General features: G+C 40.4%; 1 protein-coding gene across 1 annotated transcript in view; it reads left to right on the plus strand.

The window, feature by feature from the left end:
- LOC309595049 (netrin-4-like) overlaps nt 1-7,840 on the plus strand; it is a gene marked incomplete at its 5' end in the record, with an annotated part of 51,913 nt that extends 44,073 nt beyond the window's left edge. The window contains 5 exons of the mRNA XM_082321513.1: nt 1,080-1,293; nt 2,079-2,215; nt 3,199-3,267; nt 4,416-4,586; nt 7,610-7,840. Coding sequence (XP_082177639.1) covers nt 1,080-1,293; nt 2,079-2,215; nt 3,199-3,267; nt 4,416-4,586; nt 7,610-7,746 — 728 coding nt within the window. The 3' untranslated portion in view covers nt 7,747-7,840. The remainder of the gene's footprint in view (nt 1-1,079; nt 1,294-2,078; nt 2,216-3,198; nt 3,268-4,415; nt 4,587-7,609) is intronic.
- Nucleotides 7,841-14,774: the final 6,934 nt, after the last annotated feature.

A 14,774-nucleotide genomic window follows, 5' to 3' on the forward strand; every position in this document is an offset into this window, starting at 1 on the left:
GGCACGCTGCTTTGTTAATACAAAGAAGAGCTGAAATATGAAGGCCTGGAGTTCAGCTCAGTTCTCATTTTAATCAAACTTGTTTGAATATCAGAAATGAGTGGGTATGTTGACCATCTCAGCTAGCCTCTGCCCTGACGGAGAGGAGTCAAGCGTGTTGGCTTTGCACCACTATCTGTATATTACTTTCCACCTCACTCCCTGATGCTGTCACATTGGGAATGTACTGGTGGTGTGGGATTATGACAATTTATTGTCTGTGAAGTAGAGTTGCCCACAGGAGCTGTTTTACTGCCAAGCTGCCTTGAGTTGCCAGGCTGGTGTCAGACTGGCAATAGCATCAGAAAGATCTGGGGTTTTTTCCACCTATTTGCTCATCTCCAGCTACATGTAAAATATGTCTAGTGCGTTTAGAGATCTTCTCTCATTCTGTCTGCCTTCCTTATAACAAATCTGCTCATGTATTTGCACAAAAAATTTAATCAGCTTCCTTACACACGTACAGTACTGCATAGTGAGATGTGTCCCTTAGAACTCACACTGAAGGAAATTTGTGGACTCTGGAGGCAGAAATCAAAAAAATGTTTCAGGTCATCTGAACCAGCTGCATAAGCTGCATCTAGCCCCAGAGGAAACAGTAGTTTTGTGATCTCCGTGTTCACAGGAAAGACAACGTAGGCATTATCATTTTTTACCTCATCCATGCTAGTGAATCTTTTTGCAAAACACTTTAAAAGTGAATCACCTGCAAGCCCCTTTAGAAATAAACACACAGTGGAGGCTTCCTGCCACTGCTTCAAAACCCTCTATGGTCAAGATTTGTGTAGGAGGGAAGAACTGACTTTCACACATAGATGGGTCCCAGTTGTACTTGTTTTGATGTGCTTAATGAGTTAAAAAGAAACAAAAATGATATTGCAAATGTAGGCTGATGATGCAATGTTTACCAGTTCTGACTTAAAACCACTGAGCGTAAGGAAGAGGACATGAGTTTATCAATCAGCCTTGCAAAAAAATGTCACTTAACCAGATGACCCCTGGGCACATAATCTCAGTCACCTCTTACCGTATCTCCATAGCTTGCGCCTGCCAGCCAATGGGTTCAGCCAACGCAACTTTCAGCAGAAGCTGGCGATGCCACCCCAAGACGGGATTCTGCTACTGCAAGCCAGGTGTGGCGGGCCCCAACTGCGATAGATGTCTCATGGGCTACTGGGGCTTTGGAGAAAATGGCTGTCGCCCTTGTGACTGTGCCAGAGACTGCGACCAGCATACTGGAAACTGTTTCAATGGGTAAAGAAGCCCTCCTTTGGGTTCACTTTGAGATGGGATTCTGTGAAATGAAAGAAAGATTAACTGAAATACTGCAGCAATGACAGTAATTGGAGGATGCTGTAGGGTGCACAATCCTTTGAAAAGGTGGCTGTAAATCATAAAAGGTTTCTTAGATTCCATTTGGTGGCTGGCACACTTTTAAGTCCATTGTATTATCCAAGGCAATCTTGAGATGATGACTTTTTGCAGTAATAACAGGCAACTCCACAACCCTGTGGAAATACGTACAGCATCTTCAAATATACCCATTTGCCTTGGGAATAGATGGAAGAGTCTGGAGAGCTTGTGTCTCATCTGTGCCCAGGGTAAAATGAATTACAAGGTCTCCCTCTTGTTTCTAGAGGGCAGGCATCTGTACCCCAAACATGCATTAATCAGTACAGAAGTCCTATGATTTGCTGAGTGACTGCAGTTTTATGGGTCCTGCAGGTGTCCTCAGTTCCTAGTGACATCAGCAAGCGGTCACTAACTTTGAGTTACTTAATTCAGTAAAAACAAACAAACAAAAGCGAAAAAGGCCCAATACATAATTACTTTTAAAAATGCTAAGTCAGCAGTGGTAAGGCCTAAATAAAAGCCTAGATCTTGTGATCTCTCTATATGGCATGAAGTCTTGCTCTTATTTGCACTCCCAACCTGAAGAAAGCAAGCTCATCTGTCTGGATACAGCCACATGCTACAAACACCTGCTTCCCACCCACCTCCTCTCCTAACCAAGTCTTCTGTTTTATGTGTCCCCCCAGCCATGACAATGAGCCATTCTTTAACATCCCCATCGGGGGACGAATCCCTGACCTTCTGCAAACGCCAACCAACAAGAGCGAAGAGGAGTGGAAATGGAACGACCACGAGCAGGGATTCTCTGCACTGAGGCACCCAGGTACAGCCCAGAGTCTGGGAGCACTTAGTAACTTCTTAAATTCCCGCACTCATCTCTAGCTTGTCTGTCCTCCATCTGCTGGCAACATCTGCTAATCTGAATTATATAGGTTATCACTAGACTTACATTGTTATTTTCCAAACTAACTGTACTATCCAACTTTGGTTTTGGAAAGTAGTAAGTCGTGAACAAGATTGTGTGCAAAAAATACTCTCCTTTTGTTGTTGTAATTATAGTCATAGTGCTTATGATTTTACACAGCTCCTTCTCAAGCATTCAGTTGCAGTTCAGAACTTCAAATGCTATTTGTAAAAAAGATCATGTCAGCCATCACTGAAATGCACCACCCGTGGGGTGGAATGCAAGTGATTTTAAGAGTAAGGTATTCCTCATGGCACAGAAGCTCAGGAGAGAAAGTACAGTATACCGTATCCAGCTACGGTTACAAAGCAAGTAGGCTTATAGAATGAGGTGGAGTCTTTAATACTTATATAGTTCTCAGTTTTGCTTGCCATGTATGAAGGTCAGCACTCACCAGCATCAATGGCTTTGTAAGACCCAGAGGTAATAGTGCCACCTATTGCATATCCTGACTTTTCCGAGAGGGATATTACTTTAATATCAGCAAGGATCAGCATTTCTTGGCTTATGGGATCGAACATGGGTATTATTATTTACATGATTTACACTTGGATCTGATTCTTACAAATCTCTTTATTAGCATCAGTTTATTAACTGTACAAAGGACCCCACGAGGGCTGCATTTTACTTGACAGTACCGATCAGATTTCAGAATAATTATTGTATCATCTAACAAGAAACAGATTTGCAAATAACTGAGCTCACTCTCAAACTTACTCTGAAGGTCCATCCAGATTATGGGAGCTATACGTCTATAACTTTATAACTGAGTATCATTTGCTTTTCTTTTCTCTCTCATGTCCTGGCTCTTCTCCCTTTGTGTTCTGCGGTTCCCCTGCTAGAAAAGTGTGTGTGCAAAGAAAAGGTGCTTGGAAGTGTCGCTGACTTCTGCCAAATGAAATACGCTTATGGTAAGTGGGTGACATGCCCTCAAGGTATGATAATTTCACAATGTTCTCTCTATGCATGTTATTAGCCGATAGCTATGAAAAATGACAGGTCTGGCTCAGCCATGAAACAAGAGGTAGGATTTCTTCTGCCTTTTTTGGCTGGTGACACATCCAACTTCTGATCAGAACTGAATAGCATTTTTCATGCAAGGCTCTGTGGTGTCTCCTTTCCACCCAGTTAGCTGCCCTCTTTACAGCAGCAGGAGTGCTAGAATTGGAACTCAGTGGAATGGTTGCCCTCTACATCAAGAATAAATGATAAAAACCTTACCTCTAAACTGCCATTGTTTTTGCACTCATTATGCAGGTTCAAATGGCCATGCCTGTTTACCAAGAATGTATTTAAAACTGGTTTATGAACACCTGGTTCATGCCACCACATGAAGCAAGAAAGGAAAGCTCTGGGATCCAAAGGTTTGATGTGCTTGTGGCATGACACAACAAAGCCTGCCTGTGGGGCCGATCTAGATAAGACTACCCTGCCAAAAAGTTATGGGATCCTATTAAATCAAAGGAACAGAAATTTATCATGGCAACCAGATGTTGGGCCACAAAACAAAAATGCTTTTTCTGGTTTGTTATGCACTCATGGAATTCCAGCCATGTGACACGCCTGCAGTCTGATGGGAAACGTCCTGACGTCCTTCCCAGGGAGCAGACGGTCCCTTCCCACAGGACAACATTTCGGAGAGGCCAGTGTTTAAGCTCAACACAACTCTTCAAACTGCAATATATAAAGCCTAGAATCAGTGCGCTTAAAATCACACTGTTAGCTGCCGATCTGTTTTTTCCACCCTTCCTATGTATACATACAAGTGCTTTCCTATGATTTCCAAGTGTGTGACATCAGCCCGTTAAAAAGTAGTTGCTAAATAACATGGTGAAAGGATCAGTTAACTACTTCAATAGAAAAATTTAGTTTTTCTTCTCCAACTTTATTTAGAAGAACCATGACTGAAGTGGACAAGCATTGGAATACACTTTCTGTACAACTGCAGTGTTTTTTCATGTCTTCTTTCAAGGTGTTAAAATTCTACCTTTTAGCAGCATAAACCAAAATTCATTTAGAAATTCATTGTTGGTCTCTATCTTGATATGTTTTCTGGCAGTGATAAAAGCAAGAATCCTATCAGCTCATGACAAAGGGACCCATGCAGAAGTTGTTGTGAAAGTGAAGAAGGTCCTGAAATCAGGCAAAGTGAAAATTGCTCGGAGCAACAGAAGCATTTACCCAGAATCCTGGACCAACAGGGGATGCACATGTCCCATTCTCAATCCTGGTAAGGACCAAATGCTTACCAGGTATTTTCCTTCCCCTGTAAACAGTGGTGACAATTCATTATGAACATCAGCTATGGCTACTCAACACTTCCCATCAGTCTTTCTGAGGCAGAGTCCTTTCGTTCATCCACACCAAAGAGGGAGTCAATACACAGCTGCAGTAAAAAGCATTTTCTTATCAGAGAACAAAGTTTTACCAAAAAGCCCAAACCTCACTGGAAATATTTTACTTTCAGGGACTTTATTTGATCTTCCAGAATATTTGTGACAAGAAGAATGTTTGTGAGGAGAAAAAAAAATCCCTGTACTTTAATGTCCAAAGAGTTTTCTTCCTCACTCTGTATTCTCACATGATGCTTCACTTCTTTTTGGAAAAACTAGAAATTATGGTGAAAATTTTGGAAAGTGGAGGGAATCTAACTTCTTCTATGCCTTTGTAATGGTTTCAAATAATGAAAAGTAAGTCTTCCTTCTTTCTTCTGTAAATTCTAGTGTATTCAATGGTTTGTTCCAGCAAAGCCAAAAGCTGATAACCTGAAGCATACTGGAAACCAATCTTGGGTGGAGAGCATAAAATCAATCAAATGAATTTAATTTCAAACTGAATAAGACAGGAAAACCTTTAATAATTAGAAAAATCATCTTTTAAGTAAATAAAGCCCCTCTCTTTATAACTAGTTTAGGACAGGTCTCTAGGTTTGCTCCCTAACCACATTCTAACAGAATGATCCGAGTTTGTTCACTTTTAATTGTGGGACACTCCCTGCAGCAGTGGAGTGGAGCAGCAGGGTGGTGGAAAGCAGTAACCTCCCCAGCTCTCCTGCAGGCAGAAACACCACGCCAAAGACTGCAAAGCTCCATACTAGTGCTCAGTAATGTTACCAGTGGCTGAGCAGATACATTCCTCAATTAACCTTCTCTACTGCTGCCTTTCCTGCAATACAACTTAGTGGACCACCGAGAGAAATGTGTTTGCTTGAACAACAGCTGAAATCTCTGGGTAAACCTTGGAATCCTACAAATTGCAGCCTGGACTCTATTTTTTTCAAGTAGAATCATAGAATCATAGAATCATTTAGGTTAGAAAAGACCTTTAAGATCGAGTCCAACCATAAACCTAACACTGCCAAGTCCACCACTAAACCATGTCCCTAAGTGCCTAAGAGACGCTAGGTGTCTAATCCTGACAGATTTTGATTACTCACAGCGTTCCTTCATATCACTGGAAGTTCCAAGTCTTTGGGACTGCGTCCTGGGCTCAAATCCCAATAAGACAAAGACTCTGGGGGTCATTAGGGTTACTGGTAATGTATTCTTGGGATCACGTTTCATTATTCAGCCTTACACCAGAGGAAATGGTGACTTGCCATCATTCTAAAAGCAGGACCTGAGAGAAAAATTACCCCATTTTTTTTCCTCTGAATAGATTAAAAACATATCCACTGAGTGAAAGGAATTCCTTGTGCTTCACTTAAAATGTAAGGTTTAATCTAACCTTTAAGACAAGGTCTCAGCTGAAATTAGCCACCTACAAGAATCAGCTGTTTTAGGAAAGGCTGTGTCAAATCCAACTCTGTATGAATTTTTCCTGTTATGGCAAAATGCACTGTACTGTCTCAGAAACAAATTTTGTCATCCATTATCTGTATCGAGTGAAAGACTGCATCTGAATTTGCACTGAAGTGTAATTCAGACCCCAAGCTCTCTTTTTGAGGGTAGTTCTTGAATTTGCACATAAAATTTTCGGCTTAATGTAGTCCAAATGAATAAGGTGTTTTCCTTTACTTAAACTCCAGTGGCACAGTTGTGCATAATTAAGTGTTTACCAGTGCTCCCTATGAAACTGTGGGAGCCCTGAACCAGACATGAATAAAACATATTGCTTAAGGATGATGAGAGTACGTCTGATACCATACAAATATCTGAAAAGGCAAAATATCACGGGACATTTTTCTCCTTTGTACCTCTCTAGCTTTACTTTGCACCTCTTTAGAAACACAAGGCTGAAGACATACAGCTCAGAAATTTAGATGCTAGAGATCCAGGTGTTATGCCATTGCCTCTTGATATAAATTAAAGCTATGGACAGGTCCCCATCACTGCAGTTCTGCAGATTTCAACGTATTGTTTGACTGAAGCCCTGCCCCAAGATCACTGTATGCCCTGGCTCAAGGTGGAAACCTTACTTTTTCTCTCTTCTTGGGGCTTTTACACCCTCCTTTCTATACAAGCATCAGCAGATGCTTCCCAACACACAACTTTCAAGAAGGAGGGCAGGAGGGGACAAAGGCAGAAGTAGCAGCCACCAGATCCCTGCAGATCTGTGTGCAGAACCTCCCACAACTTGGCATGGGTAGGCCTCTGTTTCTCTAAATTCTGATCAATGAGGGAATTCTACTTACTACAGCTAATACAATACAAAGAGAGTGCTTATACATCTACTAAGGCAGTGATATGATTATTAGTAGTACTTGTTTCTTGTCTCCATGTGTAGTTACCCACTTTTTTGTTCACAGACCTCTTTTTTGAGGCTCTGCTACCTATATCTTAAGGTTATAATCTAGGAAGTCTGGCTTACTATTTTCATATATAATACCAGCTTCCACATCAGTTCAGACCGAATTCTGCTACTCACCATACCTATACCAGCCAGCAGTAATGCTACTGAAGCACATGGAGTTACAATGGCTTAAAACAAAGGCCAGACAGATCAGACTCAAACCTGGTCATCTGCAGATGGAGCTGTTGAATTTGTAAGCAGTAAGGCCACTGGAACTAAATCAATTCGTAGCTGTAATTCCTGAGTATAATCATATGACAATATTGAGCCTGTGTGCCCAGGAGTCAGCAGTGACGATGTGCATGTGAAAGTATGTTTACGCATAAGATTGCACATGCATAAACTGGATGAAGCCAGCTAAGATGCTACATGCCAGATGCTTAGGAAATAGAGAAATTCTGCCTTTAGAAGAAAACAGAACTATTTATTGACCGAAGTTTTTCCTTTTTTTTTTTTGACTAGGTACTGACTATCTTATAGCAGGCCAGGAGGACTCCAGGACCAGCAAACTCCTTGTGAACATGAACAGCCTGGTGAAACCCTGGAAAGCATATTTGGGAAAACAAGTATCAGATATTCTTCGAACTGGGTGCAAATAATTTCTGCTTCAGAAGTTACAGTGCCGAACTTTGCCTTTTAGTAATGCTGCAGTGAAAGGTGTAGTTAGTACGTGCGTTCCCATTCAACATGCTCCTAGCTGAAGTGATGAAAGCAGACTTACCATCCTTTCTTCTTTCACATGCTTAGACAGGAAACTTGGGGCATGACTACTTTTTTCAAAAAAACGCATAGCCTTATCATACAAAATTAACTAGTGCATCATACATAGGTTACAAGTCGGTTCTTAACTTGAGCCTGATTCCACGCAGCCAGAGAATCATCTTACAAGGCAAAACTAAAGATATGGATTAGTGTTTCCATACTTCAAGTCAGAGCCTGATATTAATATGTATAAGCTGCTTACATAATGCATTCATTACTTGGGTGTAGTTGTCTTTATAAGTGACCACTAACAGGCAGCAATTTCTTTCAGCTTTACAAGTGGCCTAATACTAAACAAGCATGTCAAATAATACTTATTTAAAAGAGCTCAGATTGATTTAACATCAGGCTGCAATTATGCCAATATAATGGGTTGTTTTCTAGAAGGCAATATTATCCCATTGCTGAACAGGACAAACTAACATGTGACTTATCGTGGGACAAGGTCCTTTACAGATGCACATTGCTATCAGCAATGCTTAGTGTTGAGGTCTGCTGCAGAAAGCACCTTGGCTCGAACTTGATTCCAAATCCAACCCTTTAGTCTGTAACACCACAAAGGTTTCACGGCGATTACCGCTAAAAAGCCTTATGCTAGGAAAGAGCCAAAACCTGTGAGGAGCTAGTAGCGGCTCTAATGTTGAGATTGTAACACTACAAAAGCTACAAGGCAGAAACAGGAGGAGGTAAATGGATTGGCTGGGCTGCGTATTAAATGAGGTAGCTATAGTTACTGTGAGAGCAACCTGGCTATTCAAACTGTGCGCAAGACCACTGGCATTTGATTGCACTTAGCGCTTTCATTCTGCTTTATTTCTCTTGGTCACGCTTCAGGTTAAGATACTGAAGCCAGGCTTCCTTCCCATTGTGCCTGAGGATTGTTCTTCCCTCCACAGAAGCATAGGAGTGGTAATACCTGCACTCTAGGTAAAAATAGTTCTGTAAAAACATGCTTTCTAAAGCAATTTTACCCTATAGTAATTAAGAGGTAGCTACTTAAATCATTCCCGAACACAATATTTTGAGGAACTTGTTTAAGGCCTGTGTCCCCTGTTTAAGGACTCACGATCAAATGAAGCTGGTTGGAGCACATTCCCTCATCAAGCAAAGCAGAAATTATAATGAGTCGGTCTATTGTTTCAGGGGGTTACAGAGAAAAAGCATGCACACATGCTACTTTTGCGTATTTCTATTCCATGTCTATAATTTTTAATGCTCTCAGGAAAGAGGAGATATCTTCATTTAGCACTGTCTGACTGGCACATGGAGTATCTAGAAAAATCTAATACTAATGCAGAAGGATGGAAGTCCCAGTCTACAGCTCCGGCCATCAGTTTGTTCTCTTTATCGCTGGGAACCTGGAAAACCAGCTTCTTTCATTCCATTTGTTGCCGTTTTCCTTTTAACTTCACATTGGTTGAACAGCAGAAAAATCCTCAGCTCATTTGGAAATGGGTGACAGGCAGATATTTACAAAATAAAAGCCCTACTTTTCCCCAACAGTGCATAAATAGTGTTTCCTCCTCCCCCCCCTTTTCAGAAAGTCTCCCCTCTCCATTGCCATTGCTCTCCCTCTTTCCCGTCAATATTCATTTGTTGTTACCTAAAGCGGTATCCAACAATGTGGCATCTCCAACAAGCCATTTAATTAATGCAATAAAACACTTTTTAACCAAGGAATTTGGCTTAATTTGAAATGTCAGCTTTCAGAAATTAAGAGCATAGCAACTCCTTTCTTTACTGTCTCCAAAAATAGTCTCACAACAAACCGACTGACTAGTTCTCTTTCAAATATCAATAAAAATAAAGATGTGCACATGAATTTACAGTCTGTTCTCAAAGGGCCCCTCAGAATAAATGAAAAATCAAGTGGAGGTTTAGAACTAAGCTAAGGAACATGCTTTGCAACACAGGCCATTTTACCTGCAGGGGATCTTATTTAATGATGATCATATTCCATTTTGGTTTATAGTCAGTACCGTATTAAAGCCAACTCCCATATTACACTTCTTGTGCCAGACTGGTGATTTTGTGGGGAGGGTAAACATCTGCATAGTTCCCTTCTGTGGATGAAAGTTATTTTTTAACATGGTCATTTACAAGCATTTCTAGCTACTGCTAGTAGAAATACTATTTGGAACAAGAATACTGATACCCTCGTGTGTTCTCTTGGGGCCTACTATAATACAGTGATTAATGACTACCAACCACATGCAAACACCGTTGTATGAAAACAAGATAATCATCTCTATATGACACATTTCAGATACCTCAAAAGTAGGTGATACATACACACACTTCCGAGAAAAGTGTAAAGCAAGTGGGGGAACCGAAAAATATTCAGCGAATTTCTTCTCCTCCTTCTAATTTCCCATTCTTTTTGAATCTCTAATTTACTTACAGGTAGCTGTATAACTAAGTCTACTTTAATCCCTCCACTAGTTAGAAACATTGCACATTTTGTTCCAACTACTAGCTCTTGTTTAATGGTTTTGCTCTATAGAGTAGCAGGTATTCCATAAGCACGGAATTTAATTTGAAAGTGAAAAATGAAAACACATCAGGGTGAGTCAACACTGCAAGTTGACTTTTTATTGGTATCGCTATTTCTGCTAATCAGGTACCTCTGAGTTCACAGAGAAGAAAAACAAAAGAATAAAGTTCCAACTTACACAGAGCTACCATGTGCAATCTCTGTCCTGCAGCGTTACAATCCAGGTAGCCTGTCTGAAAATAAGTATCTACATAGAAATGAACTGCATAGATCACATTAGAATAGCTACTGATTAAAGAAGAGATGAGAAAGTTTAAATTGATCACCATGAGACTTCGGAAAGGAAAAAAGTTATTTTCTTGTGTACTGGTACCTGAAATGAAGATGAGCACGAGACAGCACAAGATGACAACTGTCTTCCTAGTAGAAGCTGTTACATATTCCTCAGAACAAGCAAACAAGGTCATACATAGTAAATTAAATGAACTATTATAGAACGTATGGTATTCCTGTATCAAAAAAAGAATTGTTTTGTAGGCCTGTGTACAATACCATATACCTTGTGATCCTCTCTGTGACTGTGGGTCTTCGGTGGCACAGTAATACAAAGAATACCAACATGGAAGAAAAGGATGCATTTGCCCAATACAGAAGTGGCTGGACAGGTTCTTTTAATACATCTGAAATGGGACCTGTCTTTAAAACGGCCACATGAACAACCTTAAAGCACCCAAACAGACAAGGTGTCTCACAAGCAGTAGCAACCACATACCAAACAGTAGCATTGATCTATGACTTGGAAATCCTGCATAAGGATGAAATAAAAGTCTTTACCCACAAGAAAAGAAGTCTGGAAAGCTGGGGAAAATTTGTAATAGGGCAGGTGATAGTTTGAAGCAGAAGCACATGTAACTTTTCACAGATAGCAGCAAACTCAGGATTGCTGGAGGTCAAAGTAGCTCTCTCTAACAGCTGTGCAGCACGTGTATCCATGAATACACGATGATTCTGGCAACGTGGACCCTTAAAGCATCAAAGTAGTTCATTAAATGGCCACTGTGAGTGCTGAGCCCTAACTCCAATGTATGACATGTTGCTACTAATGCTTCTCCAGCTTCTGCTCTTGGCAAGCAGCTAAGAAGGAAAACGTACCCATGCACAACCTTTGTGCACTGCTCTTCTGAGAGCGACTCACTGCTATAAAGAACAAGTTTTCTCTGTAGCATTTACCACGTCTCATAATTTTTCCATGCTGCTTGATGTAAACTTTCTTTGAATTGATATAATTCACATGATGTGCTCCCTCAAGTCCTCCAGACCTGGAAAAGTTAGTGTGTTGTTTCTTACATGTTGTAGCACCTTTTTTTTTTGTACTTGAAACTTCGATTAAAAATACTCAGACACTTCTACTGATGTGAGGTTTGGGATCTACTTTTAAAATTTTAAAACATGCAATCCTCAAACCACATGCACATTAATTCTTTTTAAGTTAATACACCACAAACGCTCCCAACATCAGGTTCTTGCTTTGATAGTGTTAGCACAGAGTCAGACAAATGGAGAAAAGCATTTAGCTAATAAGGCAACCATGATACACGTTATTTTTCTACTGAGCAACTTACCGAAAAAAAAAGTACATTTGATATGAGAACATGTACAGATTAGAAACACAAAACAGGTACAGTTAATTTATATAAATGACATGTTAATTCAATAACTGATCAAAACCCAATCCTGCAAAATCTTACATGTAGGTACCTGCAGGTGCTTAATTCCCATAAGAAATATACACATGAAGTTTTACTGGTTTGAGATCTTACGAGGTCTAAAAAAATACTTAACAGGTCCTAAACCCGCTCCTTTACACAGACTTGATTTGTGGGATGCAAGGCATGAAAACAGAAATGCATGACAGGTAGGTGGAAGATTCCCTACCTAAAAATGCTCAGAACTTAGGTAGACAGATGTCTGCTCGTGTCAATCTCCATACTTAAAATCAAGCCAGTGTATTACAGAGACTTACCCTCGCAGCTCTACGTTCTAGTAGACTCTTCAGGGTCCTGTACAAGTTCTTACCTTACCTGTATATTTCTATTGAGAAAACTGTACCTCTAAGACCCAGTCTTCATTCTTCACACATTAATGACACAATAAATATTTCCATCATTCTTTTATCTTACAGCTCAGTGATGAGAAACATTATGATGTGCCACTTGCAAATGCATAGGTCTGAGTCTTAAAAGAGAATTCTGATCCAGGAGACTGTCCCTGTATATTGGTACTAGATGGTAGCTTTATGTCAGGCGTAGTGCTTTCACAGCAAGTAACATAGGCCAACATGGGACAACGTACAGTCCAAGTTCTGCTAGGCCAGATTCTCAGGCCCTCAGCTCTTCTGCATTTTGAAAAATCGTGAGTCTAGCTCTGAAAATATTAACTTCATTTGTAACATGGCCTTTATGAGAAAAATCACAAGCACTGAGGATATTTCAATCGTTAACTGTGCAAAGTAACACTCATTAATAACATCTGTATACACTCCCAATATAAAAGCATAACTGTTATCAACAGGACTAATTCTAAATCAGCAGCTTCACACACAGCATGGGAAATGCTAACAAGCATGGCATCCAACTACCAAATTCTGATAACCTTTGCTTGTTCCATGCAGGGACAAACTGGAAGAAAATCAGCTGGATCCAACCTAGTTCATTAGTTTAGGTTCTTTATGTTGCAAGGAGAAAGAAGAGATGGCCCCTGGAGCCAAGTAAGGGAACAGAGCCAAGACCTGTAAGGAGAAACGTGACTGGCTGTAGGGGAAAATGAAGCAATACTAGTATGTGGGGGCGTATGAGAAGGGGACAAAATAGACAGCAAAAGCAACAGGGTGGAGGCAGCAACCTCTCATAACGGTAAGAAAAAGGTCAGAAACCACAGATGTAGAAATCAAACACCCTTCTCCCACACACAGCACCCTGTGAAGGGAATGAGTGCATATGCGGGGATGCTTTCACCTTCTTAGGAAGCATAAGGAACTTGACAGGTCTAGTTGCTTTATTTCTGAACCTGGCATCAGATCTGGTACAGCAAATCCTATGTCCACTTACCCTTCACATCACTGTTGCAGCATCTGGGTTAATCTGCAATGTCCAATCGCTACAGATATTCCTGTGCTCTTTGTTTTGACTGTAACAGGGCCTTCATGAGCTGCCTGCTCACGGATATATCAATACCAATTTGTAATAATCTATTTGGAAAAAAAAAAAAACACAAACAAACAACAAAAAAAAAAACCCCAAACAAAACAAAAAAAACCAACAGCAGCAACAAAAAAACACCACTAAAAACATTTCTTCTTGTTTTAGAGATGACCTCTCCCTTCAGGCTCTGGCTGCTGACCATAGTTTATGCTAGGAACGTGGAATTCACTGGAAGACACACACACACACAAAAGAAATAAAGGAAAAGTCCAAGGATTCTTGAGGGAAGTCAAGTTAGTAACAGACAGCAGAAAAATCACAGCCCTACATTAAGCAGCCATACATTAAGCAGCCATACATTCCACTCCCGACACCACTGAGTGAAACTTGCCACCTCAAGGATCTTTTCCTTGAATTACAAAAAGCTTTTTTGTATACCAAGCAGTAAGCACTGCACCCTCCACAAGCAGGACAAAATATTTAATAATTTCAATTAAATTAGCAAATGGCAGACAATTAAGCAACATTCCAAGCATTTCAGTGTGTTGTATGGGGCTGCTTTCAGTGGCTCTGAATGCATGAAAAGGCTGTTCCAGCTTGAACCACTGGATGAATGCACAGGGTACTCTAATCATAAACCCCAGTGCTTCTGGCAGTGACGGGTACAAAATCCATTGCAAGCTTTTACTAACACTATTAACATGTTAACAGCAGCAGTCTGAACTGCTCAGAGTGTCTAGTAGAAAGAGTTATGTATTACATTCACTAATATTTCAGAATTTTAGCAGTCTTTGACCTATTTCTTGGGCTTCATAGTATCAAGATGCATCAATATTTGAGAGAAAGATAAGCTGCTGCTTCTTCCATGCTCAGCTACAGATCCATAAGTCTTGAACTAGAATTCTAGTCATCTTATCCTATGCAGTCAGAACTAGCCTACAGCGAGGAACACTGAAAAAAAAAAGCCTAACTTCTAACTGTTTCAGGCCTTGAGAACCTCGTGCTCTAGCTATGAATTCACCACCAAATTACCTAGTTTGATATTTCAAATAACTTCACACTGATCCACGAACCATATTAGGTACTACCTTGCATTAGTGGGAAAGAATTAACACATTGGTGTACAATTGTTGATGCACCTTCTCCACTCTTCCTCTATTGGATGGGTCTT

The sequence above is a fragment of the Platalea leucorodia genome (genome assembly GCF_965183815.1).
Source record: "Platalea leucorodia genome assembly, chromosome: 9".
Taxonomy (NCBI): domain Eukaryota; kingdom Metazoa; phylum Chordata; class Aves; order Pelecaniformes; family Threskiornithidae; genus Platalea; species Platalea leucorodia.